The sequence below is a fragment of the Polypterus senegalus genome, chromosome 4, assembly GCF_016835505.1.
Source record: "Polypterus senegalus isolate Bchr_013 chromosome 4, ASM1683550v1, whole genome shotgun sequence".
In the NCBI taxonomy this organism is placed as follows: Eukaryota; Metazoa; Chordata; class Cladistia; order Polypteriformes; family Polypteridae; genus Polypterus; species Polypterus senegalus.
In genome coordinates, this window is record NC_053157.1 from 209,271,346 (window position 1) to 209,289,065 (window position 17,720).

At 37.3% G+C, this 17,720-nt stretch overlaps 1 protein-coding gene across 5 annotated transcripts in view; it reads left to right on the top strand.

The window, feature by feature from the left end:
* Positions 1–17,720, top strand: part of dysf (dysferlin, limb girdle muscular dystrophy 2B (autosomal recessive)) — a 362,566-nt gene that overhangs the window by 169,345 nt on the left and 175,501 nt on the right. For all 5 annotated transcript variants that reach the window (XM_039751919.1, XM_039751924.1, XM_039751920.1 and 2 more), the window contains 6 exons: positions 6,252–6,413; positions 9,615–9,746; positions 9,969–10,135; positions 10,219–10,333; positions 10,922–11,027; positions 15,997–16,139. In XM_039751919.1, the coding sequence (XP_039607853.1) occupies positions 6,252–6,413; positions 9,615–9,746; positions 9,969–10,135; positions 10,219–10,333; positions 10,922–11,027; positions 15,997–16,139 (825 nt within the window). The remainder of the gene's footprint in view (positions 1–6,251; positions 6,414–9,614; positions 9,747–9,968; positions 10,136–10,218; positions 10,334–10,921; positions 11,028–15,996; positions 16,140–17,720) is intronic.

Consider the following 17,720-nt stretch of genomic DNA (forward strand, 5'->3'; position numbering starts at 1 on the left):
AAAAAAATTTTTTTAAACGTTAGTCTATCATATATCCTCCCTATGGCATTTGCCACTTGATTGACATGCAGGGCGAGTTCTGAGATCTCTTCTCTTCTAACACACTGGTAATCTTGCACACATGATCAAACGCGCGAGCTACTGCAAAACTCCGGCTGTGATCTAGTTAATTTTCCAATTTATATTGACTAAAGAAGGGATTAAAAAAAAAAATTGTTTGGGGAGGGTATGGGCTGGATGTGGAATTGGAAAAGGTTTTTTTCTCACAATGTCACAATCGAAGTGCGTTTGTCTGATCTGTCAATCTATCATTGCTATTTCAAAGAAGGAAAATGTGGAAAGGCTCTTTTGAACTGTTCATAAAAACTACAAAACTGACTTCCTTCCGAAAAGTGATCTGAGAAAGAGAAAGGAGAGGGAACTAAAATTGCAGTTAATTGGATAGCCGTCATTTTTCAATCGGCTGATTTCAAAAGCTCCTTGACTGTATTATTCGGCTTTACTTATTTATGCGAGTCAGCCTTTTCCCACATGAAGATTATTAAATCCAAATACTGTAGTGACCATAAATGTATTGAATTGTTATTGTGCCATAAAGGTTATTCAGTTAAGGCAATAACATACATTTTATCTATAAAGTATACTCTCTCTCTCTCTATATATATATATATATAGCATTTTTAATGTAGGTAGATCATGTCGACCTGGTCATTTTAAAAGTAGTTCGCAAGCCAAAAAAGTGTGGCCACCCCTGGTCTACACTATCATTAAGGAGAAAGAACACACTGGCAAGCTCAGTAATCTCAATGGGACTGTTAGGCCAGGGAAGACCTCCATTGCTGATGACAGAAGAATCCTCACTATGGTAAAGAAAAAGCCCCAAATGCCTGTCCGACAGATCAGAAACATTCTTCTGGAGGCAGATGTGGATGTGTCATTGACTACTATCTACAGAAGACTTCATGAACAGAAATACAGAGGCCACACTGCAAGGTACAAACCACTAGTTAGCCACAAAAACAGGATAGGCAGATTACAGTTTGTGAAAAAGTATTTAAAGAGCCTGAATAATTCCTTATAAAGGTCTTGTGGACAGACAAAACAAAATTAACCTTTATCAGAGTGATGGCAAGAGCGAAGTGTGGAGAAGAAAAGGAATGGCCTAAGATCCAAAGCAGACCACCTCATCTGTTAAACATGGTGGTGGGGGTGCTATGGCTTGGACAAGAATGGCTGCCACAGGTACTGGCATGCTTGTCTTCATTGATGATGGAATTGCTGTCAGCAGTGGCACAGTGAATTCTGAGATGTATACAAACATTCATCTGCTCAAGTTTCAGTAAATGCCTCCAAACTCATTATCTTGCATTCTACAACAAGATAATGATCCCGAACATACATCTAAGGCAACACATACGTTTTTCAAAGGTAAAAATGAAAATTTCTTGAATGGCCAAGCCAGTCACCCAAATTAAATCCAATTGAGCATGATTTCCATATGCTGAATAGAAAATGTAAGGGGTCAAGCCCCCAAAACAAGTAGGAACTAAAGATGGCTACATTAGAGACTCGGAAGAGCATCACCAGTGAAGATATTCTGCATCTGGTGATGTCTATGAATCACATCAAGGCCTATGAAACAAAATACTAAGTATGACTGCTTTAATAGACCTGCCATTGCTGTGTCCCAGACATTATGGTACCCCGACAAGAGGGGATAATGTACAAAAAGTGTTGTAATTTCTACATGGTTTGACCAAAATGTATGCAAATACACTTAAATTAAAACTGCAATGTTCACTTTAATCATATCTGAACTGTTTGATTTGTATTTTTAAACTGTGGAGCAAAGGGGTAAATTAAGGAAAAATGTGTCTTTGTCCCAAACATTATGGAGGGCACTATATATGTGAAAAAGCTACTGTCATCTTTTCATTTCAAAAACAACTAAATCTAGCCTCTTCTGTGAAATAGCAATGCCCCCTTAGATTTAGTATCTGACTACACTTTTAGTTCAATAGCTAACAAAAAAAAAACTCCTGTAATTGTTGTTAAGCTTCTTACATTGCTGCAGAGAAAGTTTGTCTCCTTCTTCAATGGCGATCCCTTAAAATATGAAGATTACGGGATTTTTTTTCATACATTTTGTTTTATGGTGTCTTTCTGCATGTCCCTATTGTGTGGCAGCTTACATTAACATCCTTCTGCAGAATTCTGTCATGGACTCTAGTACAATTAATTTTTCCTTTAATAATGCCATTATATCCGGGTCATAAGGTAACCAAGAATGCCTGAGCCATAACACTCCTAACATCACGCATTACATTTGGCATGAGGTTTTACAGTGAAATGAAGGGTTTAAGTTAAATGCCTCATAGAGCACCAAACCTACAGTCTTGATAACATAAAAAATTATATCAACAAGCATCTACAATTAAGTCTGCCTAGCTTGTTTGGCCTCCTGAAAGGTACGTTTGTTTGAAAATATCGACTGTCAAGATGTCTGGTTTGGCTATATGACTTGGTAGTTTCAAATTCCCACAGCCTTCCAGTAATTTAAGTTCAATGCATTTGTCCTTCATTTTCACTTTCCTTAAGTGTATGATTCACATCGTATTTATATCAGTTCCTTTTGACATTTTTAATAACTGAGGCATTTTCTACAAAAATTTGCATAGAATAATCTAAAATCTGAACGTATAAATATTTCTAAAACCTCTTAATTTATAAAGCACATGTGCAGTACACAAGAAGTAGCTTCAGAAAGTAGGCTACTTCATTTTTTTTTTCACATTATCCTATGTTGCAGTCTTATGCTAAAATCATTTAAACTCATTTTCCCACATTAAGCAACAATCAATACCCAACGATGACTAAGTGAAAAGAGAATTTTAGAAATGTATTTAAAATAAAAACCTGAAATATCACATTGACATAAACATTCAGACCTTTTTCTATGACACTTGAAATTCAGCTCAGGTTCATCTCATTGTTTTGATCATCATGGCGGTGTTTCTACACTTTGTTTGGAGTTCACCTGTGGTAAATTCAGTTGATTGGGCGTGATTAGGACAGGTGCATCTATATGTCTATATGAGGTCCCACAGCTGACAGTGTGTATCAGAGCACAAACTAAGCCATAAGGTTGAAGGAGTTGCCTGCAGAGCTTAGACCCAGGATTGTGTTGAGGCACAGATCTGGGAATGGCTGCACAGAAATTCCTGCTGCATTGAAGTTTCCTAAGAGCACAACTGCCTTCATAATTTGTAACTACCACAACTCCTCCTAGATCTCACCAAACTGAATAATCATGGAAAAAAGACCATAGCAGATGAGGCAACCAAGAACCCTTGACTGAGCTCTAGAGAAGCAGTGAGGAGATGAAGGGCAACCATCACTTTAGCCCTCATCCCAATCTGCACTGTATGACAGATTGGACAGACAGAAGCCTCTCCTCAGTAACAGATACATGGGAGCTGGCTTGATTTTTTTTTTATCACATATGGGACTCTTAAACTTGCCTTAAGAAACTAAGATTGAGATCATATCTGCTAGAAACCAGGCACCGCTCACTATCTGTCCAATACTATGTAAGTGGCCATGCTGTAGGGTTGTTTTTGAACATCAGGGACCTGGGAAGTAACTAGGCTTGAGGACAAGCTGAATGAAGCTAAAATACAGTGATATCCATATATCATGTTCTTGAGTGGCCCAGCTGGAGCACAGATCTGAAGCCAATAAAACTTTGCTGGAGAAACTTGAAAATAGCCATCCACTGATGATCTACATTCCAACCTGACAGAGCTTGAGAGGTTCTGCAGAGAAGAATGGCAGAAAATCCCCAAATTCAGGTTTGTGAAGCTTGCCACATTATACCTAAAGAAGACTCCAGGCTGTAATCGCTGCCCGAGCTGCTTCAACACATTATTGAATAAAGGGTCTATATATTTATGTCAATGTAATATTTCAGTTTTTCATTTTTAATACATTTGCAAAAATTTCTAAATTTATGATATAACTTTATCATTCTGAGATATTACTTGTGGCTTGATGTTGGAAAAATAATTTAAATGTTTTTAGCATAAGGCTGCAACATGTATAAAATATGGACAAGTCTGAATACTTTGTGAAGGTTTAGGTAAATTTCCCTAAATCCTATCCACTCCTACTTGATGCATTATTATTGTTTTTTTTTTTTAATTTCAATTGCTTATCACTTTCATGAAAAGTCTGTTTCTGGAGAAAAAAACGAGCATACCCATGCTTTTCTGTTTTTGTAAGTATAATAACAGTTTTCCATTAGTTTTAGGTTTTATAAATGACAGTTTGTACATTCATTTTCAGGGAAGTTCAAATCAATGGAATTTAAGGTGAAATCAGTTACAACCTATATGATCATTTTCTCAATGAGACCCTGAATTATATCCCCGCCAAGACATCTGTGCCAAAGGATGATGAAGTTCAGTTACTTTTGGTTCAGTTAACTATTAATGAACACACCCCTAGAAAATAATAATAAGCACAACAAAATAAAACTCTAAGAAATTAATGTTTTATTTTAAGAGACAAAGCTGCCTTTAAGGAGTTGGTGTCTGACTGGAGTGGTCGGCAGCTTCTCTGGAAGGTGATCTGTTAGCTTTATCTGGTGCCTGATTGACCTCCTCTGACTGAAGAAGCTCCCTCTTTCTTTCAGCATTTTTAAAACAACACTTTGTAGAATTTAATTTGTTCTTGTTATATGAATTTTGGACTCCTCATAAGATGGTACAGCAATCCTTGCACTTATTTTGATACAGTAGCTCTTACATGTATGTACAGAAAAAAATATGAAGTAAGGGGGCATAAAATGCACAGACAAAGAGACAATAGACATTTAGAAGGGGGAGTAGGCAGTGCGCAGACAGAGAGACACTGTTGCTGGCCTCCTTTTGTCTTCTTAGTGGAAAGCCTTTCTGACCTTCCCAGATAACATGTAACCCTTTCTTCCCATTAAAATTAATTTGCAGTAAGTTAACAAAATTGGTGCTTTGAAAAGAAGGGAAGGAAATATCACATTTAATTTTCGACTTTCACTAATCCTCATATATTTTCTATACAGTTATTTTGACTGCTTTGAAGCTTTCTTATCTCTCTTTTTTAATATAAAAATCCTGGGACAAGACAAGACTTTTTAGCCTGGGAGGAGACGTGACTTTTCAGAGAGATACTTTCACGTCCAAAGATGAGACTTTGTGCCAAGAGATTTAACCATGCCCGGGCTGGAAATAAAAGACAAAGAGTAGATGACAAAGTAAAAGCGTCGAAAGAGGTTCAAAAACTTGGGTGCGATACACATGCAGAGCAGGTTAGAGTTAGATTAATGAAAATACTAAAATTCAAAACTCTCAAAAAAATGGTAGTAAAGGATCGCATTAGTGCAAACAAACGGATATTATTACTTGGTGAAATAACAGAACAGCGAAAAGAGATTGAATATATTGTTCGGATTTAAACTTTAAGTCGGAGACTTGTAGATCGTCTAATTCATGTTGCCATCAGAGAAAAGTAGTGTTTCTTCTCAATGAAGAGGCGTATCTGCGAGAATTAAAAGATTTGTTGTTTAGTGAAAGTGGAATTCACATACACGAGTGACAGAGGCAAAAGTGGCTGGGGCGTGGTGCAGGCTGGGGGTTGACGAGAGAAGTGAGCAGGGGTGAAACCCCTATTTATCTTAATGAAAATCCTTTCCTCTACAAGTTTTTTGTAACATCCCCTTTCAAATAATAAATGCCCATAAGGGATGGTAATGCACAGACAGTAATGAACCAAAGTTGATGACAGGTACTTTATTTGCAAATCCCATTGTAATTCATTTAAAAGAAAAACTAGATCAACCACTCTGCTGGGCACCAGCTCAAGCGGTGAGGCACAGCAGGTCAATGTAAAGTCTGCAGCCTGAAAGTCTTAAGAATGGGAGACGAAAACCGAATTTATCCTGTAATGTATTGAACATGCAAATGAAGACTGATAGTGAAATTGTTAGCATTTAAATGTTGGTATCTAAAGCTGTAATGGCACCACCCTAATTATTTATTTAAAACTAATTTTCAGTTTACTGATTTACTTTCTAATTTAAACAGCTATTTGTTTTTCTACATTTAAATTTAACCACACAAATAAAATTATTAGACACAAGCCTTAAACCAGAACGCTTTAGCATTGTGAGAATTTCATACCTTAATAATGGCAAATCGTACTCGTTTGTCCCCAAGCCTCAGAATTCTTTGCCGGACATCATCATCTGGATGCTTCAGGGGGATCGGCGAGTGGCCTACCACAGAATCCCAGCTCATGAGGTTCTCTTCTCCAAGAACAAAAATGGAGCAAGGTTTTGCGGCAAATACTGTGGGCAGCTACAAACCATCTTCATGAAGGTGAGTGCTAGGGCTGTTAGGGGCTAAAATGATAAGCATTTTCTTGTTATGTTTTACATTGATTTACACAGATTTGTGGCAGATTAAATGCTGCTTCCTTACCATTATGTTTACCCCCAGAAAACGTTTTGTAAATATATTTTAGTTGGAATGTTGTAAATGAAGACTCATGGTTTTTGTGACTGTTACCTTTTTGTCTGTGTTTAAGTCTCTCTATCATTGACCAGCCTCAGTAATGAAGTACAAGATACCCAGGGTTCAATGTTATCCATGATTAAGAAGGCATGGGATATCACACCGAGTTTTCAAATTCCAAAAACCTTTTTGATGATCAGTCTTTTGTTTAAAAATAACTCATTTTGTAATCTACTGATTTGGACTAAGAAATTTGATTGTTATTTTGGTTTTGGTAATGGTGCCACGGTCTTCTTAGTTGTGTCTCCTTTTTTTGTCTTTAACTACATCTTTTCTCCCAATTTCCTTACAAAAATCTTCCTTGTTAGTGTGCTAGCATAATAGTATTTAGTACTGTGCTGAGTTATGCCTTTGTAGCCTTTGCCTTTACCTTCCATTTTCTAAAAAAAATATCTCCAAAATTCTTTGGTTAATCTGGCAATTTAAAGACTGTAAAGGTTAATCAGAGTTTTGTATTTACAGAGATTTCCATGTGATAGAATATAGTTTGGCATAGCCATTTTGTAGCCCAACCACTTTGGTTTTAACCCTGAGCCGGACTAGTAATTCTAAGTAATAATGGTTAAAACTATTAGTAATGTGTAATGATACATTTTAAAGTGTTAAGCCCAAATAACTCTCTTGACAGTATTCTGCTGCCATCTAGTGGGTGAAATTACCATTCATGTACATGAATGTTAAAAAAAAAAAGAATACTTATATGCTTTCTTCCACTTTATTTTAACTCTAAGGTAACTCATCAATATTCATAAATGGGGCAAGGCCTCCAACGAACAACACAATAGCAAACAAAAGCTATAAAGGCAGTTTTAGAATGAACTGAAGCTCAACCACTGCTCAAATTGAGCAATAGTGAATTGGTCATCAGGCATTGATATGGAATGCGAAACTGATTCATGATACGGCAATGTATACTCAGCAAAAAAAGAAACGTCCCTTTTTCAGGACTGTGTATTTCAAAAATAATGTTTTAAAAATCCAAATAACTTTACAGATATTCATTGTAAAGGGTTTAAACAATGTTTTCCATGCATGTTCAATTGACCATAATCAATTAATTAACATGCACCTGTGGAATGGTCGTTAAGACCTTAACAGCTTACAGAAAGTAGGCATTTAAGGTCACAGTTCTAAAAACGCAGGACACTAAAGAGACTTGTCTACCGACTGTGAAAAACACCCAAAGAAAGATGCCCAGGGTCCCTGCTCATCTGCGTGAACGTGCATTAGGCATGCTGCAGGGAGGCATGAGGACTGCTGATGTGGCTAGGGCAATAAATTGACATGTCCGCACTGTGAGACGCCTAAGACAGCGCTACAGGGAGACAGGAAGGACAGCTGATCATCCTCGCAGTGGAAGAGCCCGGATCTCAGTCCCATTGAGCATGTCTGGGACCTGTTGGATCGCAGGGTGAAGGCTAGGGCAATTCCCCCCAGAAATGTCCAGGAACTTGCAGGTGCCTTGGTGGAAGAGTGGGGTAACATCTCACAGCAAGAACTGACAAATCTGGTCCAGTCCATGAGGAGGAGATGCACTGCAGTACTTCAACCAGCTGGTGGCCACACCAGATACTGACTGGTACTTTTGATTTTGAGCCTCCCTTCATTCAGGGACACATTGTAAAACATTTTTAGTTTATGGCTTATGGTGTTGACTCTTTTAGTGTTCATACAAATATTTACACATTAAGTTTATTGAAAGTAAAAACAGTTGAAAGTCAGAGGACGTTTCTTTTTTTGCTGAGTTTACAACCGAACTACCATAATAACCCTAGTGAATTCGGTCATTTGATGTTTCACCATGGTGTGACAGTAGGTGAGTGACAAAAAGTCAATCAAGTGCAAGAACAAGCAAGATGTTAGTCCCTTAAGCACTGTTCACAATACGGGAACTGCCAGCATTCATGTTGGAAATGTGAAAGACTCTAAGCTTTGCGCTGAAGTAGCCTGCAATAACACAAGGGGAAAATCGTGTTTGCAGGTCAGGCCCTGACATTCTACCATCTTGTGTGGAAGCAACATAGAACATATAAGAAAAGTGCGCAAAGAAACACACTTCTACTGTCCCAATTGCAACATCGGGCTGTGTGTTGATGACATAAAGGACTTACACTAAATCAGAATCAATACAGCAACAACAACATTTATTTATAAAGCACATTTTCATATAAACAATGTAGATTAAAGTGTTTTACAAGATGACAAAGAGAAAGTTACTAAAATAGAAAAACAAATTAGATTAAGCAAGAAAATCAAAGAATAAGTAACAAAGAAAACACAAATAAATCTAGAACTAGTAGAATAGTAGCCTTCTTATATACAGTATCATGATGTAATCCTCTACAGATGAGTCTGGTAATAAGGTCAGAAGGCTGGGAGGACAGAAAAAAACAAAACAAAGCAAAAAGACTCCAGTTAAGCTGGAGATAAAAACAAAATCTGCAGGGGTTCCAAGGTCAAAAGACCCCACTGGGCATTCTACCTTACATAAATGTTTTTTAAGTTCCTCTTTGTTTCCAGGCTTCATTTGAGAGAATTTGATGCAGTTGGTCTCTTGGATAGCTGAAGCTTCATTCCAGCATCAAAAGTGGCTGCATCATGCATTGATCAGGTGAAGAACCAGAAAAGACAGCAGAGAAAAGTAGAGACTAGTAAAGACTGCAAATCGCTGAAGAATATGATAATTCTATGCCCATATTGTCTATTAGGAGTACAGCTAAAATATAGCTATGAAAAATCCAAATTAAAATAATGGGTTTTTAGCATTTTTTTAAAAATTGTCTAGAGTATTAGCTTGTGAATTTCAAGCAGTCGATGCTAGACATACCCTTTCTACTGTATTTATGTTGACATTTTGGTATTTACATATTTCTGATAAACGTATTAACATTTTTTTTTGTGGTAAACATACATTTGAGACAAATGTTTTATTGATACTAAATGGACTCATCTTGTAAAAATAAATCATTGCAAAATGTGTATTTCTTTTCTGTCTTTGATTTCCAGTTTCCACAGGGAGGCGGTAAAGAGTTTAAGATCCCTGTACAGGTACGGCTTCGAGTGTGGTTTGGACTCTCCACAGATGCAAAAGAATTCAACCAGTTTGCTGAAGGCAAGCTCTCTGTGTTTGCTGAAACGGTAAGGATTATTTACATTGAAGGGTTTTATAAAAATTGTTTGTCTTTGGATAGATGTAATCTTTATGTATATATCTTTAGAATGATACTTTCGGGAATAGGGAATGTTAATTTAGGCAGAGACCATACTTTAGATAAAGAGTTTTGAGAAACACTAAAAGAGTATGGAGAACTCGATTCACTCATTGAATGTAGTGACCATGGTTTTCATTTCGATTTCTAGTATGAAAACCAAACCAAATTGGCACTTGTGGGTAACTGGGGTACAACTGGCTTGACATACCCTAAATACTCTGATGTGACTGGAAAAATTAAGCTTCCCAAAGACAGCTTCCGTCCCTCACATGGATGGACCTGGGTGGGAGATTGGTTTATTAGCCCAGAGAAGACGTGAGTATTGCCCTGCTGAGTCTTCATCCATCCAGCATGTCAGAACACTAATCTTTACTCAAGTTCTTCTTTTGTTCTTTCAGACTTCTCTTTGACTCTGATGCTGGTCACATGACCTTCATGGAAGAGGTGTTTGAAAATCAGATGCGATTGCCAGGGAGACAGTGGATCGGCATGTCAGAATGCTTCACAGATGTGGTGAGATAATTTAGGAACGTTCACATCAGTTTCACCTTGGCTGTCATTTGGTAGTTTATGTGAAGCAAAAGTATAAAGATTTTGGGAGCTGCTATATTTCCTAGTGTGTTATTACAGTTATGTGAAAGAAAAACTACATTGTAAAGTCAACTGAATGAACAAAAATGAGAGAGCAATGAAAATTAAGAGCACTGTACTTAAACTTAAATTACACTTTACACTGTTTTAAATTTGTATACCTTTGTAAGAAAGATAATTTTCAGTGAAGTATGCTCTATCAAAAAAGTAACTGCAAGAATCCCAGATCAAATATAATGAACATTTAAATACTTATATTTTGCACTTGAAGACACAGTTTAACTTTCTACAGCCAAACGGATCCTTCATTCCATAAACACTTTTTGAGAGTTGCTGCCCCTTTATGTTTATGGTGGAAACAAAACTATACTTCTGAACATGTCTAAAAAGCAGATCCATGGCAGAATGTGGATTTTTTTCATTGTGAATTACTACTTCACTGGTTTGATGTCTCATGGTAATTTTCAAAGAAATGTTTTTGATAGACTTCAAATGTTGCATCTCCTTCAGAATGGTGAGAAAGCCCTGCCCAAAGATGAGACTGAGTGTCCTCCTGGCTGGGTTTGGGTGGATGAAGAGTGGTCAACAGATCTCAATAGAGCTGTAGATGATGAAGGTAAATACTGTTACCATGCAGTCCTTCAACGGATAATTTACATGTGTACAGATCTGATAAGTTTACATACAAAAAAATTGGTATACAGTTGCTGCATTTTTTTAAATAGAGAATTTACATTAAACATGAATTTCATTAAGAGAAGCCATTGCCTTGCGCATGGGAAAGGTGCTATATAAATAATATTATAATATTATTTACACAATTATTATTATTATTATTATTATTATTATTATTATGCTGTAGGGCAGCACAATCAATCATATTAAAATCGAGTTCACAAAATGGTCTGAAGTTATTACATGGTGAGTTCTGCAGTATTTCCATTCAATCAGTACATTATCCCTGAAATGTCAATATGAGGACACTACGCTCTATTCCAGGGGTTCTCAAACTCAGTCCTGAGGACGCACGGTGGCTGCATGTTTTTGTTCCAACCAGCTTCTGTTTTTAATTGGACTCCTGTGCCAATTAAATTAATTTCTATTTCCCAGATTCTGTATAGAAATCAGAAAAGTTTGGTAAAAAAAAAAATTAAATGTACTGAGTAGTTATATTGAATAATGTATTTGTTTTCTTTTTAACAGTATTTTCAACTTGATTTTCATTCTACTTTTCCCGGTGTTCTAATTGTTTAATTAATCTAAAGTATTTGCAGCCTTTCATGATTCAGTGTTATTTGCCAGGGTGTCTGCTCTGCTCGTTTTTAGTTATCATTATTAAGATACTATGAAGGGAGAAAACTGCACAGAGAGTTAAGCATTTAAATCTGTAGCAAAAATAGAAATATTTTTAAATGTCTTATAAATGTAAAAATCTACTGTGCTTTTCTGAATGTAGAATAAAAGAAGAGAAAACAATATAAGCTAATTAAATGAAATCAGTGTTATCAGTTGTTGTTACTGATTATGAATCTGGTTGAAACAAAAACCTGAAGCCACAGTGGACTCTGAAGACCGACATTGAGAACCCCTGCTCTAGGAGGTTATGCTCAAGCTTTATAGCGCACTGGTGACGCCTCATCTGGAGTTCTGTGTACAGTTTTGGTCTCCAGATTATAGAAAGGACATAGCAGTGCTAGAAAAAGTCCACAGAAGATCGACTAGGCTGATTTAAGGGCTACAGGGAATGAATTATAAGGAAAGATTAAAAGAGATGAGCTTTTTCAGTTTAAGCAAAAAAAAAAAAAAGGATTAAGAGGAGACATGACTGACAGATTATAAAGGGAATTAGTACAGTGGTTCGAGCCCGTTACTCTAAAATGTGTTCATTAAGAACACAAGGACACAACTGGAATGTTGTTAAGGGTAAATTTTGCACAAACATTAAGAAGTTTTTCTTTACACAGAGAATCATAGACACATGGAATAAGTTACCATGTAGTAAGATAAAGTAGTAGTACTTTAGGGATTTTCAAAACTCGACTTGATATTATTTTAGAAAAATTAAGTGGACAGAACTTGCCAGGTTTGTTGGGCTGAATGGCCTGTTCTCGTCTAGATTATTGTAATATTCTATACAGTCTCAGGACATCAGTTAGGGTGGAATTTTCATGCAACAGTATTTTTAACATTCTAAAATAATAATAGAAAACAATGAGTTATTTCTAAATCTACATACATGTCCATTTCCATATTTACAGTATATGCTGCCTTAAAAAACTGAGAAATATTTTGAATTTAAAAATTTCAAATTGAACCTAATGCATATAGCACAGCTTTTCCACACTGCAAACATCCGAGCAGCCAGTCGATCATTTTCCTGATTTTCAAATACTGTACTGTCTATACATTGATTGCGTCATTCTTGTAAAATTTTGTAAATTTCTGGAATGTTATTAAGCTACACATTCAATGCCTTTTAAATACCTCTTAAGTTTTCAATGCACCTGTTAAGTTACAAAGGGCAGGTTCTCTTCATCTTGCAGACAGAGTATTAAAGTGCCAAGTTATTTCTAGAAGCATGTGGAATAAGTGAAACACACCTGAGTTTTGATTCACATTGTTTTATAGTTGCAAAAGTGAATAAAATATTGTAGGTCAAACAAAAGCAGTGAAGAATTTCTATATTTTTTTTTCCTGTTTTCAATGCCAATATGGTGTGTGTCACTTGCTCACCTACCAGCGACCGGAACAGTCTGGTTTTACGCCTAAGAAGTCTACCATCGATCGCATCCTGGCACTCAGGGTTCTCATGGAGCACAAACGTGAATATCGGAAGAGTTTTTTCGCAGCCTTTGTCGATTTTCTCAAAGCGTTCAACTCAGTTGATCGAGCTGCCCTGTGGGACATCCTGAGGGATTGCGGGATCCCCTCAAAGTTTCTGGATATCAAGGCCGGCCTGTACACTGGTACTGTGAGTGCTGTGCAGAGTGGAGGCAGGACCTCTGCTTTTTTCCAGTTGATTCTGGGGTTCGTAAGGGGTGTGTTTTTGCTCCTACTCTGTTCAGTGCTTGTATGGACTGGGTGTTGGGCCAGGTTGTTGGGTCCAGCGGCTGTGGGGAATCTGTTGGTGAAGAAAGATTCACAGATCTTGGCTTTGCTGATGATGCTGTAATCTTCGCAGAGTCAATTGAGGCTCTGATTGGGGCTCTCGAGAGACTGAATGAGAAGTCTGAGTGTCTGGGCTTGTGAGTGTCTTGGATATAAACCAAGATCCAGGCCTTTAATGACCTCTTGAGCACCGCCATCAGAAGTGTGTCTGTTTGCAGAGAGAGTGCTGACCTTGTTAAGAGGTTTACTTACTTTGGCAGTGACATTCATGTCTCTGGTGACTCTTCCTATGAAGTCAGTAGATGGATTGGGAGAGCATGGGGGGTCATGAGGTTGCTGGAAAGGGGAGAGTGGCGCTTCCGATATCTATGCAAAAGGATGAAGGTCCAAGTCTTTAGAGTTCTGGTGCTTCCTGTCTTGCTATATGGTTGTGAGACATGGACGCTATCCAGTGACCTGAGAAGAAGACTGGACTCGTTTGGTACTTTGTCTCTTCGGAGAATCCTTGGGTACCGTTGGTTTGACTTTGTGTTGAATGAGCAGTTGCTCATGGAGTCCCGAATGAGGCACATTACTTGCCTTGTGAGGAAGTGTCAGTTACAGCACTATGGCCATGTGGTGCGTTTGCCAGAGGGAGATCCGGCTTGTAAGATCCTCATTGTTGGGGACCTGAGTGGCTGGACCAGGCCAAGGGGTCGCCCACGTAACACCTGGTTGCGACAGATAGAGGGTCATTTCCGGAGGTTGGGACTGGACTGCCTGGCTGTCTGCCTGGGGGGTTGCCAACCGGGATCCCAAGTTGTTTCGTCGTGTAGTGGGTGCAGTAACACACTGTACCAGTGCATGCTCCCCATCTTGAACTTGACTTGATTCATATGCTTGTTTTACGTCATAACAAACACATTTAGATAAAAAAAATGTCAACCTTCTGATGTTTGGGAACTAGATTTGGTTTCATTCTGCCCAATTCTGCACATGTCCCACTGATTGAACTGCATGGTTCAATTTGGATAATACTTAGATGTTTTTCAGTTTCAATTGCCGTTAATTTATTGTCTTATATTGTATTTTGGATAAAATCATAACAGAACAGGGAATGACATCAGCTGGAAGTAAAGTAAGAAAGAGTGAAAGGGGATAAAAAACTTTGATGCAGATGACTATTTTGAGCCTCAAAATATCAAAAATATTTTATGGGCTTCGGAAGAAAAGGAGATGTGTCTACTGATTTGTAGGTTCTTATTATAAAATATAGACATTTGGGAAAAGTACCCAGGGTGGAATAACTTTGATTTATTGGAGAATCAGGGTGATGAGTTAGTAGGTGGGTCCATCCACCTTCAGATCGTATAATGTTTTTTTGTTCAATTATATAATTCAAAATCTCATAAGGACACCAGTGTATCTGACCTTTCATGGACTAGGACAGAATGTCAAAAGAGGGTCTGTTTGCTGGAGGAAGTGAGGGAACAAGAGACCTGATCTCAGACCAATATTTGACATGAGGGAGTGAGGTGGAGCATAGATCTGACAAAACTCATGCCATTTCAAGTTTCTAAACAAGGTTGCTGTATTTTTTTTTTTTTTGTATATGTGTTCCTACCTTGAATCTTTCACATTTATTGGAATTATTGTTTCTGCCACTTTCCCATCTTTCCACATACAGCCTGTAGTAAACCACACACATCACATGCTACAATTCCTTAACCATGTCTCTCAGCCAGGCAACTACAATTATTGGGCAGTCACATCAAGAGACCACCTTCTTCAGGTGGTTAATTATTTCAAATCAGTCATGTTATTTGGAGGAAGAAATTGGTCAATACTATGAGATCAGACACTAAATGCATAGAAAGACATCTGAGCTAGAATCCAGCAACTTTACTAAACCACATTGAACTCAATCAACTAAAATGGAGGAAAGCTGCAAGAGAAACACATACCAGTTAAAATGCTCAAGACTGAACAGCTAAGCTACAGGTGTAATTGGGAAAAAAGTACCCTTCTAGCTAGTCCTTCACCAGATTGTCCAGGTAAGCTGTATTTGGCCTCAACCTTCCTGTTACAAATCTATTAAACTTGCTTCCCTGCTATTTAGGGAGTCAGAAAGGAAAATGCTTATCAGTTATATTTCACCTAGATCAGTTACAGAGCATCCCCCATGTATGCTTTATGTACAAAACAGCCATACAATTATTCATAAATGCAGCATATGGTGTGTTTTGGTAATTTTTTTTGTAGTGTGCAAACATGAAATACTTTTATTAATTTCCTGCTGTTTTGCAAAATCAGAGACTTCATTAGTTTATATCAAAACATTTCTTAATTTTCATAGTACCATTTACAGTACCTCCATACACAATTGTTTAAGCCCTTTTTTAGCTTGGCCAGGTTAAAGAAAAAGCAACAAACCTTCTGAGGTGTTTACCACATCTCCTTCCATGACATTCAAGTGCACCTCCTTTAATTTTTCACAGGCTGGGAGTACGGCATCACCATTCCTCCAGACCGCAAGCCCAAATCATGGGTTCCTGCCGAGAAGATGTACCACACAAATCGCCGAAGACGGTGGGTCCGGTTACGCCGTAGAGACCCTAAGCAATTGGATGCTCTGAAAAAGGTGAGACATAAATATGATTTGATAGGGAACATTTGAGATGAAAGTTTAGAAATGTGTAACATGGGTGTTACTAACTATTGATAATAGGGTTTTAAAGGGTGAGGTATTACCCATAGGAAACAGAAATGTTATATTTGAATACACAATAAGAAGTTTGAAAATTTAAAGTACACCTTAGAAAAAGGACCTAGGAGTCATAGTGGACTCTTCACTATCAACATCAAGACAGTGAACAGAAGTGATCAAGAAAGCTAATAGGGTTTTAGGTCATATATTAATATATGTGGAGTACAAGTTAAAGGAGGTTAGTCTACGTAACACATTCACATGGACTGCTGTGTACAAGTTTGGACTCTGGGCTACAAAAAGACATAGCAGCACTAGAGAAAGTCCAGAGAAGAGTGACTAGGCTGATTCCAGGACTAAGAGATATGAGCTATTAAGAAAAATTAAAGGAGTTGAACCTTCTCCGTTTAAACAAACAGATTCAATGGTGACATAAAGTGTTGAATATTATAAAATGAATTAGTATAGTACATCAACAAGAACATGGTGACACAGTTGGAAAGATGCTAAGGACAGATGTTAGAAAGTTTTTCTTTACAGAAAGAACCATAGACACACAGAATAAATTACCAAGTAGCGTGGCAGACAGTAGGACTTTAGGAAACTTTAAATCTTGACTTGATGTTATTTTAGACAATCACAGTGAATAGAATGGGAGAGTCTTTTGGGATAAATGACTGGTTCTTACCACAATTGTTCTAATTTTTTAATGTGCAGCATTGTTTTTAAATATGGTTGTTGAGTGCACTCCCTGTGGCATCTGTGTTTGTCAGAAGGTAGCAACGAGGTAATCAGTCCTTTCTTTGTTTGCTTCCTAACTTGATAAAATTAACTTTAAGCAGTTAGACAGATAGTAGAGCTTCTCCATTAGTGAATCTGGAGTGAAGAACTGGATATTAATAAGATACTGGTATGCAAATCAGGAGAAATCAAGAGAAGTACAACAAGAAGTAATTTCTTTTCCAGCTTAGATTGTTTGCACTAGCATAAAGATGAATGGATAAACTTAAAAATGAATATTTGTGACTTTACGAAGTGTTGAAGCATTATTTTACCATTACTGTAATGCATATTATGAATACTATCCTGCAATCTACAGAACTGCTCGATAATCAACAGAACACTTTCTTTTTTTTTCTATACTGGCTTCTTAATACACGTCACTCCCAATAACAGACTGCCCCTGTAATTAAATGAATGATTGGGAAGTGTTTTTGAGAAGTAGCCTTTCAGTCATCACCTTCAGATGTAATGATGTAATGGACTCTTAAAATTAAGAAGATTCATTTATTCCAAAAACATAAATACTGGATGGTATAATGGACGGTAGAGCACTTTAAAAATGGAGTCATCCAATCCACGCATCTCATCCTGCCATTACCCTCCAACCCAATATGTTGTGCACTACATACACTGTCTTTAGCAGTTGAGTGTCCTTTCCAATCACTCATATATATTTTTTGAGGATTTAGATATTCTTTATTAATCCTAGAGGGGCAATTGTCTTTTCACATG